Below are 19031 nucleotides of genomic sequence, written 5' to 3' on the forward strand. Positions count from 1 at the left end.
GCCATTGTTCTTTTATTCTAGCTAGGCCTTTTTGTATTTGTGGAGTTAATGCTTGGTTTTTCTTCCTATCATCTTATTTTCATGTAAGTCTTTTGAATTCTGCCTAGCACATACCTACATTTGTTCTTTGGATTGTATGAGTTTCTTTCTGAATTCTCCTATTTTTTTTCTTCCTTGAGCTTTACCTTGAAAACAAAATTTTCCTATCTCTCATCTTTTTTCTTCCTTTTCTTTTTTCACATTGCATGATGACCTCCCTACATTAGATACATAGATTTATCTCTGCTTCTGCTTTTCTCCAAGTGTAGAATTGCTGTCATGTTACAAATTTGGGTTACACTTAACAATGAAAACTTGGTATTTAAGGAAAATGTTGGGAGAAGCCCACAGATAACACACTTGCTCCCTTTAATGCTAATTAATTGCATTTTTTCTTTATTATTATTATTGTTACATGCAGATGGGATGCATTTATTTATAAGTTCTGGAGATAGGATACTTTTTTGCCTGTACTTCTTACATTCCAGAGTTTGTGCTTGACTTCATCTTGGCTAAGACAGATGAGAATATTTCCTAGAATTTGTTTTTAGTCTTATTTGGATCCTGTCACACTGCAGCATTTTATTGTCCTCAGCTGTCTGTGATCCTGGAAACATACGTGTGACTGAAGCTCCCAAACACCTGACCTCTGAAGAACTGGAAACTCCCATAAAAGACAGCCACCTGATCCCTACGCCTCAAGCCCCCAGTATTGCCTTTCCACTCGCCAACCCCCCTGTGGCTCCACACCCTAGAGAAAAGGTTTGTTGATCTTTGATATGGTGATACAGCTTTTGCATACTGCTGTTAGGCTGTATTAGAAATTTGTTGATACCAATGTCAAGGCTTCATCAAATGTTGAACACTGTTTTTTTCATTGTATTATTATTTGTGTATTTCATAACTTAGAAGACTGAGTAAAATACCACTGTAAAAGAACTGTGTATCTGATCATTTTTAATGTTAATTTTTTCTAAAATAAAACTTTCATTCCAGATTATAACGATAGAGGAGACCCATGAAGAATTAAAAAAACAGTACATATTTCAGTTATCATCTCTGAATCCTCAAGAACGTATTGACTATTGTCATCTGATTGAGAAACTAGGTACCAGTGTTTTACTTAAATCAAAAATGTCGCATATAATAACCATATTTGGAAGTCAAATGTAGTCAATGTTAATATTATTTGTAAAGTCTAGAAGTAGAGGAAAAGAACATGGGTAACTTGTCTAAGGCTATACATTGAGTCAGCATTGGAACTTTGATTTTAAAAAGCTCTGAAGTCAGTAGGTCATGGGATTTAAAATTCAAATGGAATCTAGCAGTTGAGGTTTAAGAATCTTCTGTGCTGTTTGACCATTCACTAATGAAGCTTTAAAGACTTACTATATAAATAAAACCACATTTTAATGAACTTGAAAGGTTAATAATATCTAGAGAGGAGCTCCCTCTTTTTTTGTTTGTTTGTTTGTTTGTTTGTTTCCAGTTAGAAACAGTGTGGAGGCCGAGCACGGTGGCTCATGCCTGTAATCTCAGCACTTTGGGAGGCTGAGGCGGGCGGATCACCTGGGATCAGGAGTTTAAGGCTAGGCTGGCCAACATGGTGAAACCCTGTCTCTACTAAAAATAAAGAAATTTTGCCAGACGTAGTGGCACGTGCCTGTGATCCTAGTTACTCAGGAGGCTGAGGCAAGAGAATCACGTGAACCTGGGAGGCGGAGGTTGCAATGAGCCAAGATAGCGCCACTGTACTCCAGGCTGGGCGACAAAGCAAGACTCGGTCTCAAAAAAAAAAAAAAAGAAAAGGGAAAAGAAAGAAATTCAGTGTGGAAGAGAGTTTCTTCTTATGTAACATTATTCTTATTCCACTGGTTGTCAGGCTCTCCACCTGACATCATTCTAGAAGCAGCATAGTAAAAGAGCAATCTGGTATGCTGGAGCAGCACTGTCCAATAGAAACAGAATGTGAACCATATAGGTCATTTTAAATTTTCTAGTAGCTGCATTTTAAAAACTAAAAAGAGGCTGGATGCATTGGCTCACACCTGTAATCCCAGACTTTGGGAGGCTGAGGTAGGAGGATTGCTTGAGCCTAGGAATTCAAGACCAGCCTGGGCAACATAGTGAGACCCCATCTCAAAAATAAAAAGTAAAATGAAACAAGTGAAATGAACTTTAAACATATATTTATCATCCAATATGTGATCAGATAAAATATCAGTGAGTTTTTTTTATATAAAGTAAAAATCTAGTGTGTATTTTACTTACAACACATCTCAATTTGGACTAACTGTGCTTCAGGTGTTTGATAGCCACAGATGTCTAGTGGCTACTCTGTTGAACAAAGCAGCTCTATAGAGTTAGGAAAAGTATAGTAAGAGAAGTTAATCTGGCAGCTCAGCATGGAAAAATAAAACATTAAGAAATATTGGTGGGCTTTTTTTGTTTTTGTTTTGAGACAGAGTCTTACTCTGTCTCCCAGGCTTGAGTGCCATGGCACAATCTCAGCTCACTGCAACCTCCGCCTCCTGGGCTCAAGCAATTCTGCCTCAGCTTCCCAAGTAACTGGGATTACAGGTGCGTGCCATCATGCGTGGCTTATTGTGTATTTTTGTATTTTTAGTAGAGACAGGGTTTCGGCATGTTGGCCAGGCTGGTCTCAAACTGCTGACCTCAGGTGATCCACCTACCTTGGCCTCCCAAAGTGGCTGGGATTACAGGCATGAGCCACCGCGCCTGTCCAAAATAATAGTTCTTAATAGTGGCCCTGAAGTATCAGGAAAAGATTAAATGTTATTTAATGCTGTCTTTTTAAGAATGTGGAGAACTGTGATATGCTTTTTAAAAAAAAAAAAAAAAAGATTTATGTCAAATACAGTTGTATACTTGGAAAAACTTTCTCTTTTTTTTTGAGGGTGAAGCTCACAGCTTTATTTATTATTATTATTATTATTATTATTATACTTTAAGTTCTAGGGTACATGTGCACAACCTGCAGGTTTGTTACATATGTATCCATGTGCCATGTTGGTGTGCTGCACCTATTAATTTGTCATTTACATTCGGTATATCTCCTAATGCTATGCCTCCCCCCTCCCCCCACCCCAGGACAGGCCCCGGTGTAGCTGTTTCTTCTTAGAAACTTTACTCATATAAAACATTTTGTTTCCCAGTTCCCTGATAACTTAGGTGAGGTTATAAGTCAGAATTGCTAAGCTTTACCCAGAACTTATGAAAATGAAAGGCTTCAAGTGTCTGTCTCCTATAGATTTTTCCATCTCTGCAAACTTTGGGGAAGAGTGATAGCAATTAGCAGAGAATTGATCTAGAAGAGGGCAGGGAGCAGAGGCAGATGAGTACAGATTATGCTGGAATTCAGAGTCTTGTAACTCTAGAGGTTTTCCGATATTAGAATGCAAAGAGACATTATAATAGATATCATGCCCAATCCTTCATTTTATAAATGAAGCAACTGTGGCCAACTGATATATATATAAATCAGTCTATTATGTTGGCTGGGTCACAGAATAAGTTTGTTATATAGAATTGGAAATTGATGTTTATATATTAATATAGAATTTTACCTTCTTGTCTTTTTGTCACTCTGTGATCCTGGGTAAGGTACTCTGTACCAGTTTTCGTGTGCATAAATGCAGATAATAATAGTAACCTTCCTTCATATGGTTGTGAGAATTCAATGAGTTAGTAATCTGGAGCACTTTTAATAGTTCCTGGCATAAAGTAAATGCTCAGAAAGTGTTGCTGCTATTATTATTAGAGTCATCTTAAATCATGAGTTTGAATGTTCTGTTAAAATCTTAGAAAGTCCTTGATATGGCCGGGTGTGGTAGCTCACACCTGTAATCCCAGCACTTTGGGAGGCTGAGGTGGGCAGATCATGAGGTCAGGAGTTCAAGACCAGCCTGGCGAACATGGTGAAACCCCGTCTCTACTAAAAATACAAAAATTAGCCAGGTGTGGTGGCAGGCGCCTGTAATCCCAGCTACTCGGGAGGCTGAGGCAGAGAATTGCCTGAACCCGGAAGGCGGAGGTTGCAGTGAGCCGAGATCATGCCACTGCACTCCAGCCTGGGTGACAGAGTGAGACTCCATCTCAAAAAAAAAAAAGTCCTTGATATAACTAACTCTGCCCAACCAGTAGTCAAGTTAACCTCTAAGCTATGAATCAACAGCCATGCTTTACATAAGCTTATGTTTACTTATGCCTTCTTCTTTCCTCAAAGTCAGGCTTCATGCATTTATATCTGAGAAGAGGTTCAATTATTGCTTTTTCCCACCTGCTGCTTCATCTCTTATTTATCTGTGTGTGTTTTCTTCCCAAGCTTCTCTGTTGGTCTCCCGACCTTATTTCCACTCACAAAAAATTTCCTCCTGTTTTAAAGTCTGCAGATGCCCCTATTTTACTTCCATCTCCCTGGTTACCCATATTCAGTGCTTGAAAACTGCTTTGGTAATTGAGACTTAAGAGACATAACCAACTACAGTGTGTGGCTCATGTTTATGTTCTATTTCTTTTTGTATCCTAATTATAACAATCCAAGTGAAGACAAACAGGAAAAGTTGAACAAGGATTTAGTACTGAGACAGCAGAGAATCTTTGTTAATCCTGTTAGATCTGATAATGGCATTATGGCTGTTTAAGAAAATTTCCATATATTGTAGAGATGCATACTGAAATATTTAGGGGTCAGTAACATGGTATCTAGAATTTGCTTTAAAATAGTTAAGCAGGGCCAGGCGTGGTGGCTCACGCCTGTAATCCCAGCACTTCGGGAGGCTGAGGCAGGTGGATCATTTGAGGTCAGGAGTTCAAGACCAGCCTGGCCAACATGGTGAAACCCTGTCTTTACTAAAAATACAAAAATTAGCCAGGCCATAGTGGTGTGTGCCTGTAATCCCAGCTACTCGCGAGGCTGAGGGAGGAGAATCGCTTGAGCTGGAGGTTGTGGTGAGCCAAGATCATGCCACTGCACTCCAGTCTGGGTGACAGAGTGAGAACCTGTCTCAAAAAAATTAAAATTAAAACAGAATAAAATTAAGTAGTTAAGCAAAAAAAGGTGGCACAATTTTGATAATTTTAGAATATAGGTAGTGTATGTGTAGGGGTTCATTTTATTATTTTATTTACTTTTGTATTTAAAATGTTCATAATAAACATTTTAATACATACATATGTGTATAAAGTAAAATAATTCTAAGTAAGTCAAGTTTTTTTGGTTTAAATGGTTTGGGGCATTTTATTTATAAATAATTTCTATGCATAGTTGAGATTACATTTTTCCTAGAAAGAAGTTGGGAATCAATAAAGTACAATCAATTTTTCTCTGCTTAAGGTGGATTGGTGATAGAAAAGCAGTGCTTTGATCCCAGCTGTACACACATTGTTGTGGGACATCCACTTCGAAACGAGAAGTATTTAGCCTCAGTGGCAGCTGGGAAGTGGGTGCTTCATCGCTCCTACCTTGAAGCATGCAGGACTGCTGGACACTTCGTGCAGGTGTGTATTCAGATTTGTGGAAGTTTATTTTTCTTTAAAAGCAAGTGTCCACCGGGTGCGGTGGCTCACGCCTGTTATCCTAGCACTTTGGGCAGAGGTGGGTGGATCACCTGAAGTCAGGAGTTCGAGACCTGCCTGGCCAACATGGTGAAACCCTCTCTACTAAAACTACAAAGATTAGCCAGGCATGGTGGTGAGCGCCTGTAATCCCAGTTACTCAGGAGGCTGAGGCAGGAGAATCACTTGAACCCAGGAGGTGGAGGTTGCAGTGAGACGAGATCACGCCATTGCACTCCAGCCTGGGCGACAAGAGTAAGACCACATCTAAAAAAAAAAAAAAGTAAGTGTTGGCTGGCAGTGGCTGGCTCATGCCACTTTCAGCACTTTGGGAGGCCAAGGCAGGAGGATGGCTTAAACCTAGGGGTTCAAGACCAGCCTGGGCAATATAGCAAGACTCCATCTCTACAAAAAATAAAAACAATTAGCTGGGCATGATGGTTCCCATCTGTAGTCCCAGCTGCCTAGGAGGCTGAAGTGGGAGGATTGCTTGAGCCCAGGAGGTCAAATCAAGATCCTGTCTCTAAAGAAAGAAACAGACAAATAAATAAATTTATTTATTTACTTAAAAGAGTAAATCTCAGATTTCATCACATTTGCTGACTGCTCATATAATTGAAATAACCAAATATGGCCAGTTAGAGTATACCAGCTTTTTCAATAACAAAGCCAAACAACAAAACTTCACAGAGCCAGATTCACCTTTAATCACTTTTTAAATGATTTAATTTGAATGTTAGTGTTGTTTTTAATTGAAATAACATTTTCTTTAGAAAGTTTCAAGATTATCTCATTGTAAGCTGTCATCTTTACTACTAGCCTATTAAACAAATTACTTGAAGTATTTTGGTTCCTAACTGGTCATCACATGTAGGTTCAAAAACCATGTAGTTTTTGAAGCTTCCTATCAGGGTCCCTTAGGGATCTCTTCTATAGACAGATAATCAAGTTATCAGTACATACCTCCTCTGAGACTGTGTCCTTTTATGAACTTAGTCTTACAGCAGGTGAGATTTGTCCATCTGACCATTACCAGTTGCCAAGATATAGGTGTCATTTTGTTTCTTAAAAAATGTATGTGGTATTTTTCTGATTTCTAATTAAAAGCCAAATATATTTGACTCTTATATGAAACTAATCTACATTTCCTCCATGCTCATAAAACAATATTTACTTAGTACTGTCTGTATTTATAACAATTAAATGTATAGCTTTAACAGTTATTAGACTTTGGGCTCCTTGAGGAGCCCTGTATGTTGCACAGTGGCTCCCCAGACTGTAGCAACTCAGGTTTGTTGGACACATTCTCTAGGAAGAAGACTATGAATGGGGAAGTAGTTCCATACTTGATGTTTTGACTGGAATCAATGTACAGCAACGAAGACTAGCACTTGCAGCAATGAGATGGAGAAAAAAAATCCAGCAAAGACAAGAATCTGGCATTGTTGAGGTATTAAAATACATAATTATATAGGTAATACAAATCGCATTCAATATTGTGACACTTTCACATTTGTTTTTAAAGAGAATATGCTTGAGGAAATAATGATTCTACTTGTGTTTTTTCCCCAGATTTTTGATGGCTCTTTAAAAAATAATTTATATATGTAAAATGTGGCCCATATTGCATTTCTTCCGAAGAATCTTTTCAGCATCTAATGTCAACGGTTCTTGACCTGAGTCCAGAGCCCTCTCAAAGGAATTTGTAGATCAAATCTGGGAAGGCCGTGTACTTTGCATGGGGAGAAAAATACATCCTTATTTTTACTAACCTCTAATTGAAAATTAGCACTTCCTGTCTTTTTTTTTTTTTTTTTTTTAAATTTTAATCAGCCTACATCATCCTTTGAGAAAACTAGCACTTCCTTTAATGAAAGGTCTAGGCAACAAATCACAACACTATCAACTGTACCTGTAATTTTGCACTAACAGAAATCACGTTTCTGTTTTGCGTTGTAATTGCAAGCATCTTGAAATACTGTTTGTGTTCATCAGTATTTTAGTTATTTATAATATTTGTTAACTGTTGATTTATCAAGAGAAACTATTAGGCCACATGTTCATGTTTCATAGTTCAGGAACACAAGTCAAAGACAAACTTCTATGTATTAATGATTCAGTCCAAAGAAATTCTTTATATTCCAAAATCACTTTGCACTCTGAAACATAATAGCACTTTTCATCTCAAAATCTTTCATGGAATCATAACTTCTGTAGAAACCAGCATGTCCTTTCTGTTTTGGTTCAGCCACAGCAAACAGAGAGCTGCAACCCCAGGGATACAATGAATGCTCCCACAATATGAAATCACAGACACTTGGCCAGAAGACCACATATCTGAGGTTTCGTCGAAGCACTGGAAACCATATTAGTCATTGTCTGCTACTTTAATATAAAGCACATCTATAATTACATCACAAATTTGTTTTTAATATTTTGATAACTTTCAATGAAATGGCTTCCTTTTGTAATCCTTTATATTTTAATTTTAATATTTTCTAAAAATCACCCATAAGGTTTGGGAATTATATCTCAATACAGCTATTATTTAGAGTAGTCTAATGACCAGACTGCCAAAGGGATCCATGGCTCACAAAAAGGTTAATTGTGTTAGTTCGTTCTCATGCTGCTATGAAGAAACACCCAAGACTGGGTCATTTATAAAGGAAAGAGGTTTAATTGACTCACAGTTCCACATGGCTACAGAGGCCTCAGGAAGCTTCATGTAAGAGGCAAACGTCCTTCTTCACATGGTGGCAGGAGAGAGAAGTGCAGAGCAAAGTGGGGAAAAACCCCTTATAAAACCATCAGATCTCCTGAGAACTCACTATCAGGAGAACAGCATGAGGGAACCACCCCCACCATCTGATCACCTCCCACGAGGTCCCTCCCCCAACACTTGGAGATTATCATTCAGATTACAATTCAAGATGAGATTTTGGGTGGGGACACAGCCAAACTCTTATCAGAACCCCTGAGTTAAATAGTCTTTCATGTTGTATTCTAAGTTCTCTGATATCTCCAAATCCTTATTAGCCATGATGCCCTCTCTTTTGGAGTAATTCCACTGGCTTTTGTTAGTTGTTATTCCCTGCTTAAATATTTTATGTTTCCAATTTGCAAACATTTTTAAAAGAAGTGAAACACAGGCTTCATCTAACCTAAGGAGCTCTGTTTGAAGCTCTTCCCTTGATTAATCAAAAGAAAAAAATACTAGAAACAACTAAACATCAATCACACTGCTTTGTTTGAATGTTACCTAATCATTAATGGTTTTTCATTCCTCATGTATTTCTTGATGGCCTACTATGTGCCAGATACCATGGATTCACGTTTCAGTGTTCTGACCAGAGATAATTATACTGTGGCAAAAGTAAAGTTTATAAGATTTATTAACAAAACTAAGTCTACAGATAAAATCATGCATTATCTGTATTATTTTGTTATTTTCCAAATGATTTCACCACTGATTATTTTTTATTTGTAGGGAGCATTTAGTGGGTGGAAGGTTATTTTACATGTGGATCAGTCTCGAGAAGCAGGCTTCAAACGCCTTCTTCAGTCAGGAGGAGCAAAGGTTTGTATCAAATTAATTTACTGACCTTTTTACATAAATAATTATCTAACCAAGATTGCTATGATGAGTTCTTCATTTTCTCTACTTTTTGAAATGGTAATCCTTAAGTACACATTATATGGCTGAACTACTTTGGAATACTGGTAGATTGTGATACTACTTGTTTTTTCATTAGGTGCTACCTGGTCATTCTGTACCTTTATTTAAAGAGGCCACACATCTTTTTTCTGACTTGAATAAACTGAAACCAGATGACTCAGGAGTTAATATAGCAGAAGCTGCTGCCCAGAACGTGTACTGCTTGAGAACAGAATACATTGCTGATTATCTCATGCAGGTTTGTGAGATTCTATCCTTGACCTCTTCATTACCAGAGATATGTTTATATGCATAGATAAGTAACTGCACAACAAAACCTTCAGCTCATGATTAGTAGAACATTAGTCTCCTGTTATTCTCCTCTATTCCAGCCCTTTCAGTTTTATTCTATTTGTGTTTTTTATTGTAATGAACATATTATGTAAACATTTAGCTTGGAAGTTAAATATGAGAAGAGTATAAAAATCTAGGTACGTCTAAAGGCTTTAAAAATACCCTTTAAAATATTGGAATACAAAGAAAGCAGAAATTGATTCCAGGAGTCCAAGGAGAAACATTTATCCAAAGGTCCTTTAGTTTTCTTTGACTGTTTGCTTTCATATACATTAAATAACCTATGTTAGACACTGTGGTAAATTTAAGCATTTGCTATATGGTGGGCTTACTACTCTCATATTCAGAATTGGCCTGTGTTGTGTAATTTGAATGGGGTAAGAAAAATCTTCTGACACCAGAGTGCTCAAAAGGCCATCAGGAATCAGCAGGCATGACACATAATCATAAGGATTAGATTTCATAATCATAATCTATGACGGATTTCAACTGGGATGATATAGAAATAAGGGGAGGCCAAAACTCAAAGTCAGCTTTGTGATTTTGCTGCTGTGTTTGGAGATTGCCCAGGATTTAATAGAATGCCTAAAACATAAATGTGAAGCCATTATAGACCAGAGGGCATACTGATTAGTATCCACGATTTTATCTAAGGTTTTCACTCAACGTGATGTGTTTGACATTCATTCAAGTTGTAGTGTATACCAGTAGTTCATTCCTTTTTATTGCTGAATAGTATTTCTTTGTCTGAATATACCATAGTTTGTTCATTTTCCTATTGATGGACCCTTGGACTCCTGGAATCAGAAATGCTCCAATAAGCACTTCCGTTGAGCATCACCTCAGTGCTCAAAAGTTTAGGATTTTGTACCATTTCTAACTTTTGGATTTGAGATGCTCAGTCTGTACATTATTGGTGGGAAGTGTAAAATGGTAAAAATCCCTTTGGCAAAAGGCCTGGCAGCTTCTGAAAAAAACGAAATATTTACTTATTCTATTACACAGCAATTCTGTCCTTTTTACCCAGGAAAAATGAAAAAATATGTCCATAAAAAAGCCTGTATATTTTTAGTAGCTGTTTGTCATCTTGGTTATCATTAGTAAAGCTACTAAAAATATACAGGGATTTTTACCATTTTACACTTTCCACCAATAATATACAGATTGAGCATCCCAAATCCAAAAGTTAGAAATGGTACAAAATCCTAAACATTTCTGATTTCTGGGTCTCAGATGCTCAACCAGTAAATATAAATATTCCCAAATCTGAAATACTTCTGATTCTAAGCACTTCAGATGAGGGCTACTCAATCTGTGTCAGCCTTGCAGTTATTCCATATTTTTGCCAACATTTAGTGTTGACAGTCATTTGATTTTTAGCCATGTGGTAGGTTTATAGTGGGAGCACATTGTAATTTGTACAAAGTGTTTGCAATTTGTATTTCCCTGATGATTAATGACATTGAGCACTTTTTCTTTCATGGTCTCTTTGTTTTGTTTGTTTGTTGGTTGGTGTGTGTGTGTGTGTGTGTGTGTGTGTGTATTCTCTAATATTTTTTCTGAAAAGTTACTGTTTTAGCTTTTATGTTTAGCTCTATGACCTATTACAAATTAATTTTTCTTAATGCTATGAGGTATGGACTAGGGTTGATTTTTTTCCATATAGATATCTAGGTGTTCTAGCACCATTTGTTGAACAGATTTTCCTTTCCCACAAAAGCTTTGGCATCTTGATAAAAAATCAAATGATCGTATTTTTGTAAGTCTCTATTCTGTTTCATTATCTACTTGTTGATACCTTTCCTACTGTGTCTTGATTACTGTAGCTGTACAGCAACTTTTGAAGCTAGTATTAAGACTGCAATTTTAGTTGTCTTTTTCAAGGTTATTTAGCTATTCCATGTCCTTTGCATTTCCATATGGACTTTAGACTCAGCTTGTTAGTTTCTACAAAAAAAAAAAAGGCCTAGAGTGGTTAAGATTAGGATTGCACTGACTCTGTAGACCAACCTGGGGACAGTTAACATCTTTACAGTATTGAGCATTCTATTCCATAAACCTAGAATGTCTCTATTTAGGTCTTCTTTAATTTCTCTCAGCAACATGTTGTGGTTTTTCAGTAAGGGAACTTGCCTATCTTTTGTTAAATTTATTCCTATTTTGTGATGCTATTGTAAATGAAAATTTTTAGATTTACATTTAGATTTTTTTCTACAATTTGCTGCCAATCCAAAAGAATATAAATTTTATATATTATTATTTATCTATTTTGAGGCACGGTCTCACTCTGTTGCCCAGGCTGGAGTGCAGTGGCGTGATCTTGGCTCCCTGCAACCTCTGCCTCCCAGGCCCAAGAGATCCACCTCAGCCTCCCAAGTAGCTAGGACTACAGGCATGTGCCACCATGCCCAGCTAATTTTTTTTGGCAGGGGGAAGGGGTAGAGATAGGGTTTCACCAGGTTGCCCAGGCTGGTCTCAAGCAATCCACCTGCCTCGGCCTCCCAAAGTACTGGGATTACAAGTGTGAGCCACTGTGCCTGGCCTGTCAGTCTTTTGTACCCTATGATCTTAATAAAATTCACTTAGTACAATTAGTACCTTAGGCTTTCCTACATGAGCAATCATTTTATGTAAAAAGAGATTTGTAGATTTTCCCTTCCTTATGCCTTTTATTTCTTGTTGTCTTATGTGGCTAGGACCTCAAGTATGCTGCTGAATAGAAGTGGTGAGATTGGGCCTCCTTGTCTTTATTCCCTAGCCTAGGTGGAAAGTGTTCAGTATTTCACCAGCTATAGGGTCTTCATAGATTTCTTTTCCAGATTGAGGAAGAGCCCTTTTATTCCTAGTTTACTAAGATTTCTTTTTTATCATTAATTGGGGTTAACTTTTATTAAATGTCTTTTTCTACTTCTGTTGGAGTTGTTATAAGGTTTTTCTCTTTCCTTCTATTACTATGGGGAATTGCATACATTTTCAAATGTGAAGTTTCATGTATCAATCCCACTTGATCACACCATATTCATCTTTGTATATATTGCTAGATTTATTTGATGAAGAATTTTCAAAATTATTTTCACGGTGGGATATTGGTGTGTAATTCTCATTTTTTTGTAATGTTTTTGTCATCTTTTGGTATTAGCGTTTTGCTGGCATCATAAACAAGTTGGGAAGTGCTCCCTTGGTTTTCTCGAAGAGTTTGTGTAAGATGCCTGTTTCTTCCTTGAATGTTTGAAGGTCTGGAGTTTTCTTTTTTTTCTGAGACACGGTCTGGCTCTGTTGCCCACACTGGAGTGCAATGGCATGATCTCAGCTCACTGCAACCTCCGCTTCCTGTGCTCAAATGATCCTTCCACCTCAGCCTCCCGGGTACCTGGGACTACAAGCACATGCCACCAGTCTTAGCTAATTTTTGTATTTTTGGTAGAGACGGGGTTTCACCATGCTGGGCTCAAGTGATCCCCCTCGGCTTCCCAAAGTCCTAGGATTATAGGCATGAGCCGCCTGGCCTGGAGTTTTCTCTTTTTTTGTTTATTTTTTAGATGGAGTCTCGCTCTGTCGCCCAGCCTGGAGTGCAGTGGCGCAATATCAGCTCACTGCAACCTCTGCCTCCTAGGTTCAAGTGATTCTCCTGCCTCAGTCTCCCAAGTAACTGGGATTACAGGCATGAGCCAACACACCTGGCTAATTTTTGTATTTTTTAGTAGAAATGAGGTTTTAGCCATGTTGTCCAGGCTGGTCTCAAGCTCCTGACCTCAGGTGATCCGCCCGTCTCGGCCTCCCGAAGTGCTGGGATTACAGGCGTGAGCCACTGCACCCGGCCTGGAGTTTTCTTTATATGTGGTTTTTTATAACAAATTTTCTTTACTAGATACAGAGCTTTTCCTATTTTCTGTTTCATTTTATGTCAGTTTTTAATAACTGGTATTTTTCAAATAATATATCCATTTCATCTTATCAAATTTGTTGGCATAAAGTTCTTCATAATGTTCTTCTTATCCTTTTAGTGTAATAAGTTTATTCCTGGCTGGGCACGGTAGCACATGCCTGTAATCTCAACAGTTTAGGAGGCTGAGGTGGGCAGATCACTTGAGGTCAGGAGTTCAAGACCAGCCTGGCCAACATAGTGAAACCCCATCTCTACTAAAAATACAAAAAAATTAGTGGGGTGTGGTGGCATGTGCCTGTAGTCCCAGCCACTCGGGAGGCTGAGGCAGGAGAATCACTTGAACCCGGGAGGCAGAGGTTGCAGTGAGACAAGATCACGCCACTGCACTCCAGCCTGGGCAACAGAACAAGACTCCGTTTCAAAATAAATAAATAAATAAATAAGTTTATTCCTGATATTGGCAACTTGTGTTCATTTATAACTGGCTTATTTAGGAGTCTGTTGTTTAGTTCCTAAATATAAGAGGATTTTTTTTCTATCTTTTTAATTCGTGATTGCCCATTGAATTCCATTGTAATCACAGAACATACTCTATAATTTTAATTCTTTTAAAGTTATCGAGACTTGTTTTATCACCCAGCTTCATCTATCTTAATGAATGTATCATGTATGTGAAAGATTTTATATTCTGCAGCTGTTGGGTGTTGTGTTCTGAAAATATCAAATAGGTTAATATGGTTGATAATGTTGATCAGATTTTCTGTGTGTGTGGTTTTTTTTGTTTGTTTAGTTATATCAATTACTGTTACTAAAATCTCCAGCTGTTTGTGGAATTGTCTGTTTTTTCTCTTTAATTTTGTCAGCTTTTACCCCATTTATTTCAAACTTTGTTGCTAGTTGTTTACCCATATATAATTTCTGTGATTTTCACATATTGATCCTTTGTTATAACATGTATCTCTGGGCTTGAATGTACATTATCTGAGGTTAATATCGCCTTTTCCTGTTTACTCTGTGTCATGATATCTCTTTGCATGGTTTTTAATTTTAAACTTGTCTGTGTCTTGTATTTAAAATGGCTTTCTTGTAGACAGGATATAGTTGGGCCTTGCTTTTTTATTCTTTGCAGTATTTAGTCCATTATGTAATTATTGATATGACTGGATTTAGGGATGGGGTTTTTTGCTGTTTGTTTTCTATTTGTTCTTTGTCCTTGTTCTTCCTTTTCTTTCTTGGCTTTTTTTGTATTAGTTTAATATTTTTAGAATTTTATTTTATCCATTGGCCTTCTAAAGCAAATATATATTTACCTTTTGGAGGGAGAAGTGTTTATATGTAGATTACAAATTACTTCCTGAGGCTGGGCACGGTGGCTCACACCTGTGATCCCAGCACTTTGGGAGGCCGAGGTGGGCGGATCACCTGAGGTCAGGAGTTCGAGACCAGCCTGGCCAATATGGTGAAACCCTGTCTCTACTAAAAATACAAAAATTAGCTGGGTGTGGTGGTGCACACCTGTAATCCCAGCTGTTTGGGAGGCTGAGGCAGGAGAATCACTTGAACCCGGGAGGCAGAGGCTGCAGTGAGCCAAGATCGTGCTTCTGCACTCCAGCCTAGGTGACAAGAGCGAAACTCTGTCTCAGAAAAAAAAAAAAAAAAAAAAAAAAAAAACATCGAAAAAAGGTAGATCTCTTGCATCCAAGTTGGTTTGTTTGCTTCCCCTGTCCTTTATACCAGGGGTCAGTAAACTATAGCCCCCTGGCCAAATCTGGCCCACTGCCTATTTTATAAGTAAAGATTTGTTGAAACACAGCCATACTCGTTCATTTATGTATTTTCTGTGGCTGTTTTTGCACTATAATGGCAGAGTTAAGTAGTTTCAGCACAAATCATCTATCCCACAAAATCTAAAATATTTCTCTGCCTGAGCCTTTACAGAAAGTGTGCTGACCTCTGCTTTATGCAGTAGTTGTCATATATTTTACATCTACATCTTATAGCCCCAAATAAGATTTTACTTTAAATAGGTTTTGCTTTTAACAATTCTGTGCATTTTGAGGAAACTAAAATAAAAAATGGTATTTTATAATTACCCTCATGTATACACCAGTTTTGAGTGTCATTTTTCCCTGAAGATCTGAGTTTCCATCTGATAACATTTTCCTTCAGCCTGAAGAACTAACTTTTGTTTGGAGTGCAGCTTGATTGGGGATCAATTCTAGCTTTCCGTTGTATGAAATGTCTATTCTAAGGCCGGGCGCGGTGGCTCACGCCTGTAACCCCAGCACTTTGGGAGACCGAAGCGGGTGGATCACGAGGTCAAGAGATCGAGACCATCCTGGCTAACACAGTGAAACCCTGTCTCTATTAAAAAAAAATACAAAAAATTAGCTGGGTGAGGTGGCGGGCGCCTGTAGTCCCAGCTATGTGGGAGGCTGAGGCAGGAGAATGGCGTGAACCCCGGGGGGCGGAGCCTGCAGTGAGCTGAGATTGCGCCACTGCACTCCAGCCTGGGTGAAAGAGCGAGACTCCTTCTCAAAAAAAAAAAAAAAAGAAATGTCTCTTCTACCTTCATTCTTGAAGGATATTTTTGCAGAATACGGAATTATAGATTGACAGGTTTTTTTCTTCTATTAAAGACTTCACTGTCTGCTGGCCTCCATTGTTTCTGTTGAGAAATCAGTGATGGTCATTTGAATTGTTCCCTTGTATTCAATGTGTCATTTTTGAGACCAGCCACCAGCCTGGGCAACATAGCAAGACCCCTGTCTCCCCCTAAAAAAGAAACTCTAGATTCTGTTGTTCTTTTGCTCCTCCAAAGAGTACTGTGTTGTTTAACAGGCAGTTTACTTCATACACTGTGTTCGTGTCCCCAGCCCCCCATTTACTTGGTTTGTTTATTCTCCAGGCTCTATGGTTGCTTTTAATATATTTTGGTCAGAATTTGTAGTTGTTATCCGTGGAAGCATTGAATCAAAAGGCACTTACTTGGTATTTTGTGGTGATTCATTTTCAGGTTGCCCAGTCTGCCATATTGCTAGAAAATTAAGTTTTATTACACTTATAATAAGGGGGAAAAGGTCCATTTCTTCTATGTTGGGAAATGGTTGTGAGTCAGATCAGTTATGAAATTTGGCTTTGCTACCTGCTAGTTATGTGACATTGGTTGTTTTCATTTAACCTTTTTTATTTTATCTCTAAAATGGGGATTAAAAACACCAATATGAAATGTTTGTAAGATCTGGGTTAGTCCCACTCTACCTGAGCTATACACGTATTTCTCTGATAAAAAGGTGAGACTTTGTCCCACAGGGTCCGTTTTGTTTAATTTGCTGGAACCTAGGAATGAATATGCATTTTCCTTTAAGTTTGTCAGATTCATCCCTGAGAGGTCTGAGATTTAAAGAAAAAATCTATTACCGGATCATGTAAATGTTTGAAATCATTTTAAAAAATCACTTATTTTTCCTTTTATAGGAATCACCTCCTCATGTAGAAAATTACTGTCTACCAGAAGCTATTTCATTTATTCAGAATAATAAGGAACTTGGGACTGGATTATCACAAAAGAGGAAAGCTCCTACAGAAAAAAATAAAATCAAACGACCTAGAGTACACTAATCGCATCTACCCTTTAGTTACCAAACATTAAATGTTTTTAAAAATTGAAAGCCTGAATGTGACTGTGATAGATTTGAGTAGTAATTTAAAGATGAGTACCTGAAGAATTCTGCTTCAGAGTATAATGATGACCCTTCTTGAGTTTTGAACACCTGAAATTGTAATCACTGAAATATTAACTGTTTCTTAATAAAAAGTTACCTGAAATAACAACAAAATACAACTCCTCAGCTAGCTTGCTGTTAAAACACATTGAAGTCTGTTAAAAGATATTTATTTTTCTTGTAAATATCTGAAGCTGTAGCTTAGTGGAAATTTTAGCAAGGTAATGGATTTTGCTTTAAAATGTCTGCCTTACAAATTCATAACAAGATTTGTCAATCAGCATTTATTCATGTTTTCCCTGATTTTTATCTTCTCACCATTTTACCTCTTTTAACAGGAGCCTGAGCACAAGGTTTAATGAGGAGGCTGGGGCTATAAATATGTGTGTATATATGTATATGTATGTTTGTACAAATCTCCATGATGTTTGCCAAGTTTGGGTGCGCAAAACTTGGAAAATGTGATAATAAAGAATAAAAGTAGTAACTCAAATTAGTATTAAGATGTGTTCACATAGATAAATTTTTTAAAAGAGCACCCTGGCATCTGTTCTTCTGTTGAAGCAACAAAACATTTATGTAACTTAAAAAATGAATTGCAGGGGCCTGGGTGCTGTGGCTCATGCTTGTAATCCCACCACTTTGGGAGGCCAAGGTGGGTGGATTGCTTGAACCCAGGAGTTCAAGACCAGCCTGGACAACATGGCGAAACTCCATCTCTACAAAAAATAGCAAAAAATTAGCTGGGCGTGGTGTCTGATGCCTGTAGTCCCAGCTACTTGGAAGGCTGAGGCACGAGAATTACTTGAACTCAGGAGGCAGAGGTTGCGGTGAGCTGAAATCATGCCACTGCAATTCCAGTCTGAGTGGCAGAATGAGACCCTGTCTCAAAAAAAATAAATGAATTGCTTGTTAACATTTCTGATGTTTGTTATTTAGAATATTGCCCTATTAGATTAAAACATACTGTTATTGGAACTCTGTATTGCATTAGCCTTTATTATGCTAAACCTAAACACCTAATACTACATGCGTTACCAGAATTCTCTATAAATACACCTAATTTCATTTTAAGGACCAACTAGAATCCGTTACGACTGTAATTTTGATGTAAACCGTTCAATTCCAAATGACTTTTTGAAAGGCAGATTCAAACAGTGAAGGAGAGAGCGCTCAACTTGGACACAAAATCCCTTAAATTTTCATCAGATTTTCTTCAAAATGGAGTTGAAGGTATCCCTGCTGCTAGAGGATTGGTCCTTCAGAGTTTTCAGCTTTGAGCTAGTTCACAGCTTAGGACAATACAAATTCTACATAGAGAAATAGGTAGCATTATGATGTAAACTGTCTCCCTCCCACCAAACAAAAAAACACATGGGCCTGTCTTTATCAGAGCTATTTTATTTTAGTTGAATCATTTTGTAGAGTGTAGTACGTTTCCCTGAATTTTATTACTCAGAATTCTTTGAAATAGGCCAGGCACAGTGGCTCACGCTTGTAATCCCAGCACTTTGGGAGGCCAAGGTGGGCAGATCACTTGAGGTCAGGAGTTCGAGACCAGCCTGGCCAACATGGCGAAACTCCATCTCTACTAAAAATACAAAAATTAGCCAGGTGTGCTGGCACGTGCCTGTAATCCCAGCTACACGGGAGGCTGAGGCAGGAGAATCACTTGAACCAGGAGGTGGAGGTTGCAGTGAGCTGAGATCGCACCACTGCACTCTAGCCTGGGTGACAGAGTGAAACTCCATCTCAAAAAAGAATTCTTTGAAATAGTTACTTTTTATTCCTTTTA

General features: G+C 37.9%; 1 protein-coding gene across 3 annotated transcripts in view; it reads left to right on the forward strand.

Annotated features, from left to right (window-relative positions):
• Positions 1-18750, forward strand: part of TOPBP1 (DNA topoisomerase II binding protein 1) — a 63128-nt gene extending 44378 nt beyond the window's left edge. Inside the window, exons 22-28 of one of the 3 annotated variants that reach the window (XM_058433486.1) lie at positions 635-801; positions 1036-1147; positions 5396-5559; positions 6929-7066; positions 9104-9193; positions 9369-9530; positions 16989-18750. In XM_058433486.1, coding sequence (XP_058289469.1) covers positions 635-801; positions 1036-1147; positions 5396-5559; positions 6929-7066; positions 9104-9193; positions 9369-9530; positions 16989-17132 — 977 coding nt within the window. In that variant the 3' untranslated portion in view covers positions 17133-18750. The remainder of the gene's footprint in view (positions 1-634; positions 802-1035; positions 1148-5395; positions 5560-6928; positions 7067-9103; positions 9194-9368; positions 9531-16988) is intronic. The other 2 variants (XM_032144387.2, XM_058433485.1) reach the window with 2 other exon arrangements.
• The last annotated feature ends 281 nt before the right edge of the window (positions 18751-19031 follow it).

This window comes from Hylobates moloch, unplaced genomic scaffold (assembly GCF_009828535.3).
Source record: "Hylobates moloch isolate HMO894 unplaced genomic scaffold, HMol_V3 SCAFFOLD_22, whole genome shotgun sequence".
NCBI classification, from domain to species: Eukaryota; Metazoa; Chordata; class Mammalia; order Primates; family Hylobatidae; genus Hylobates; species Hylobates moloch.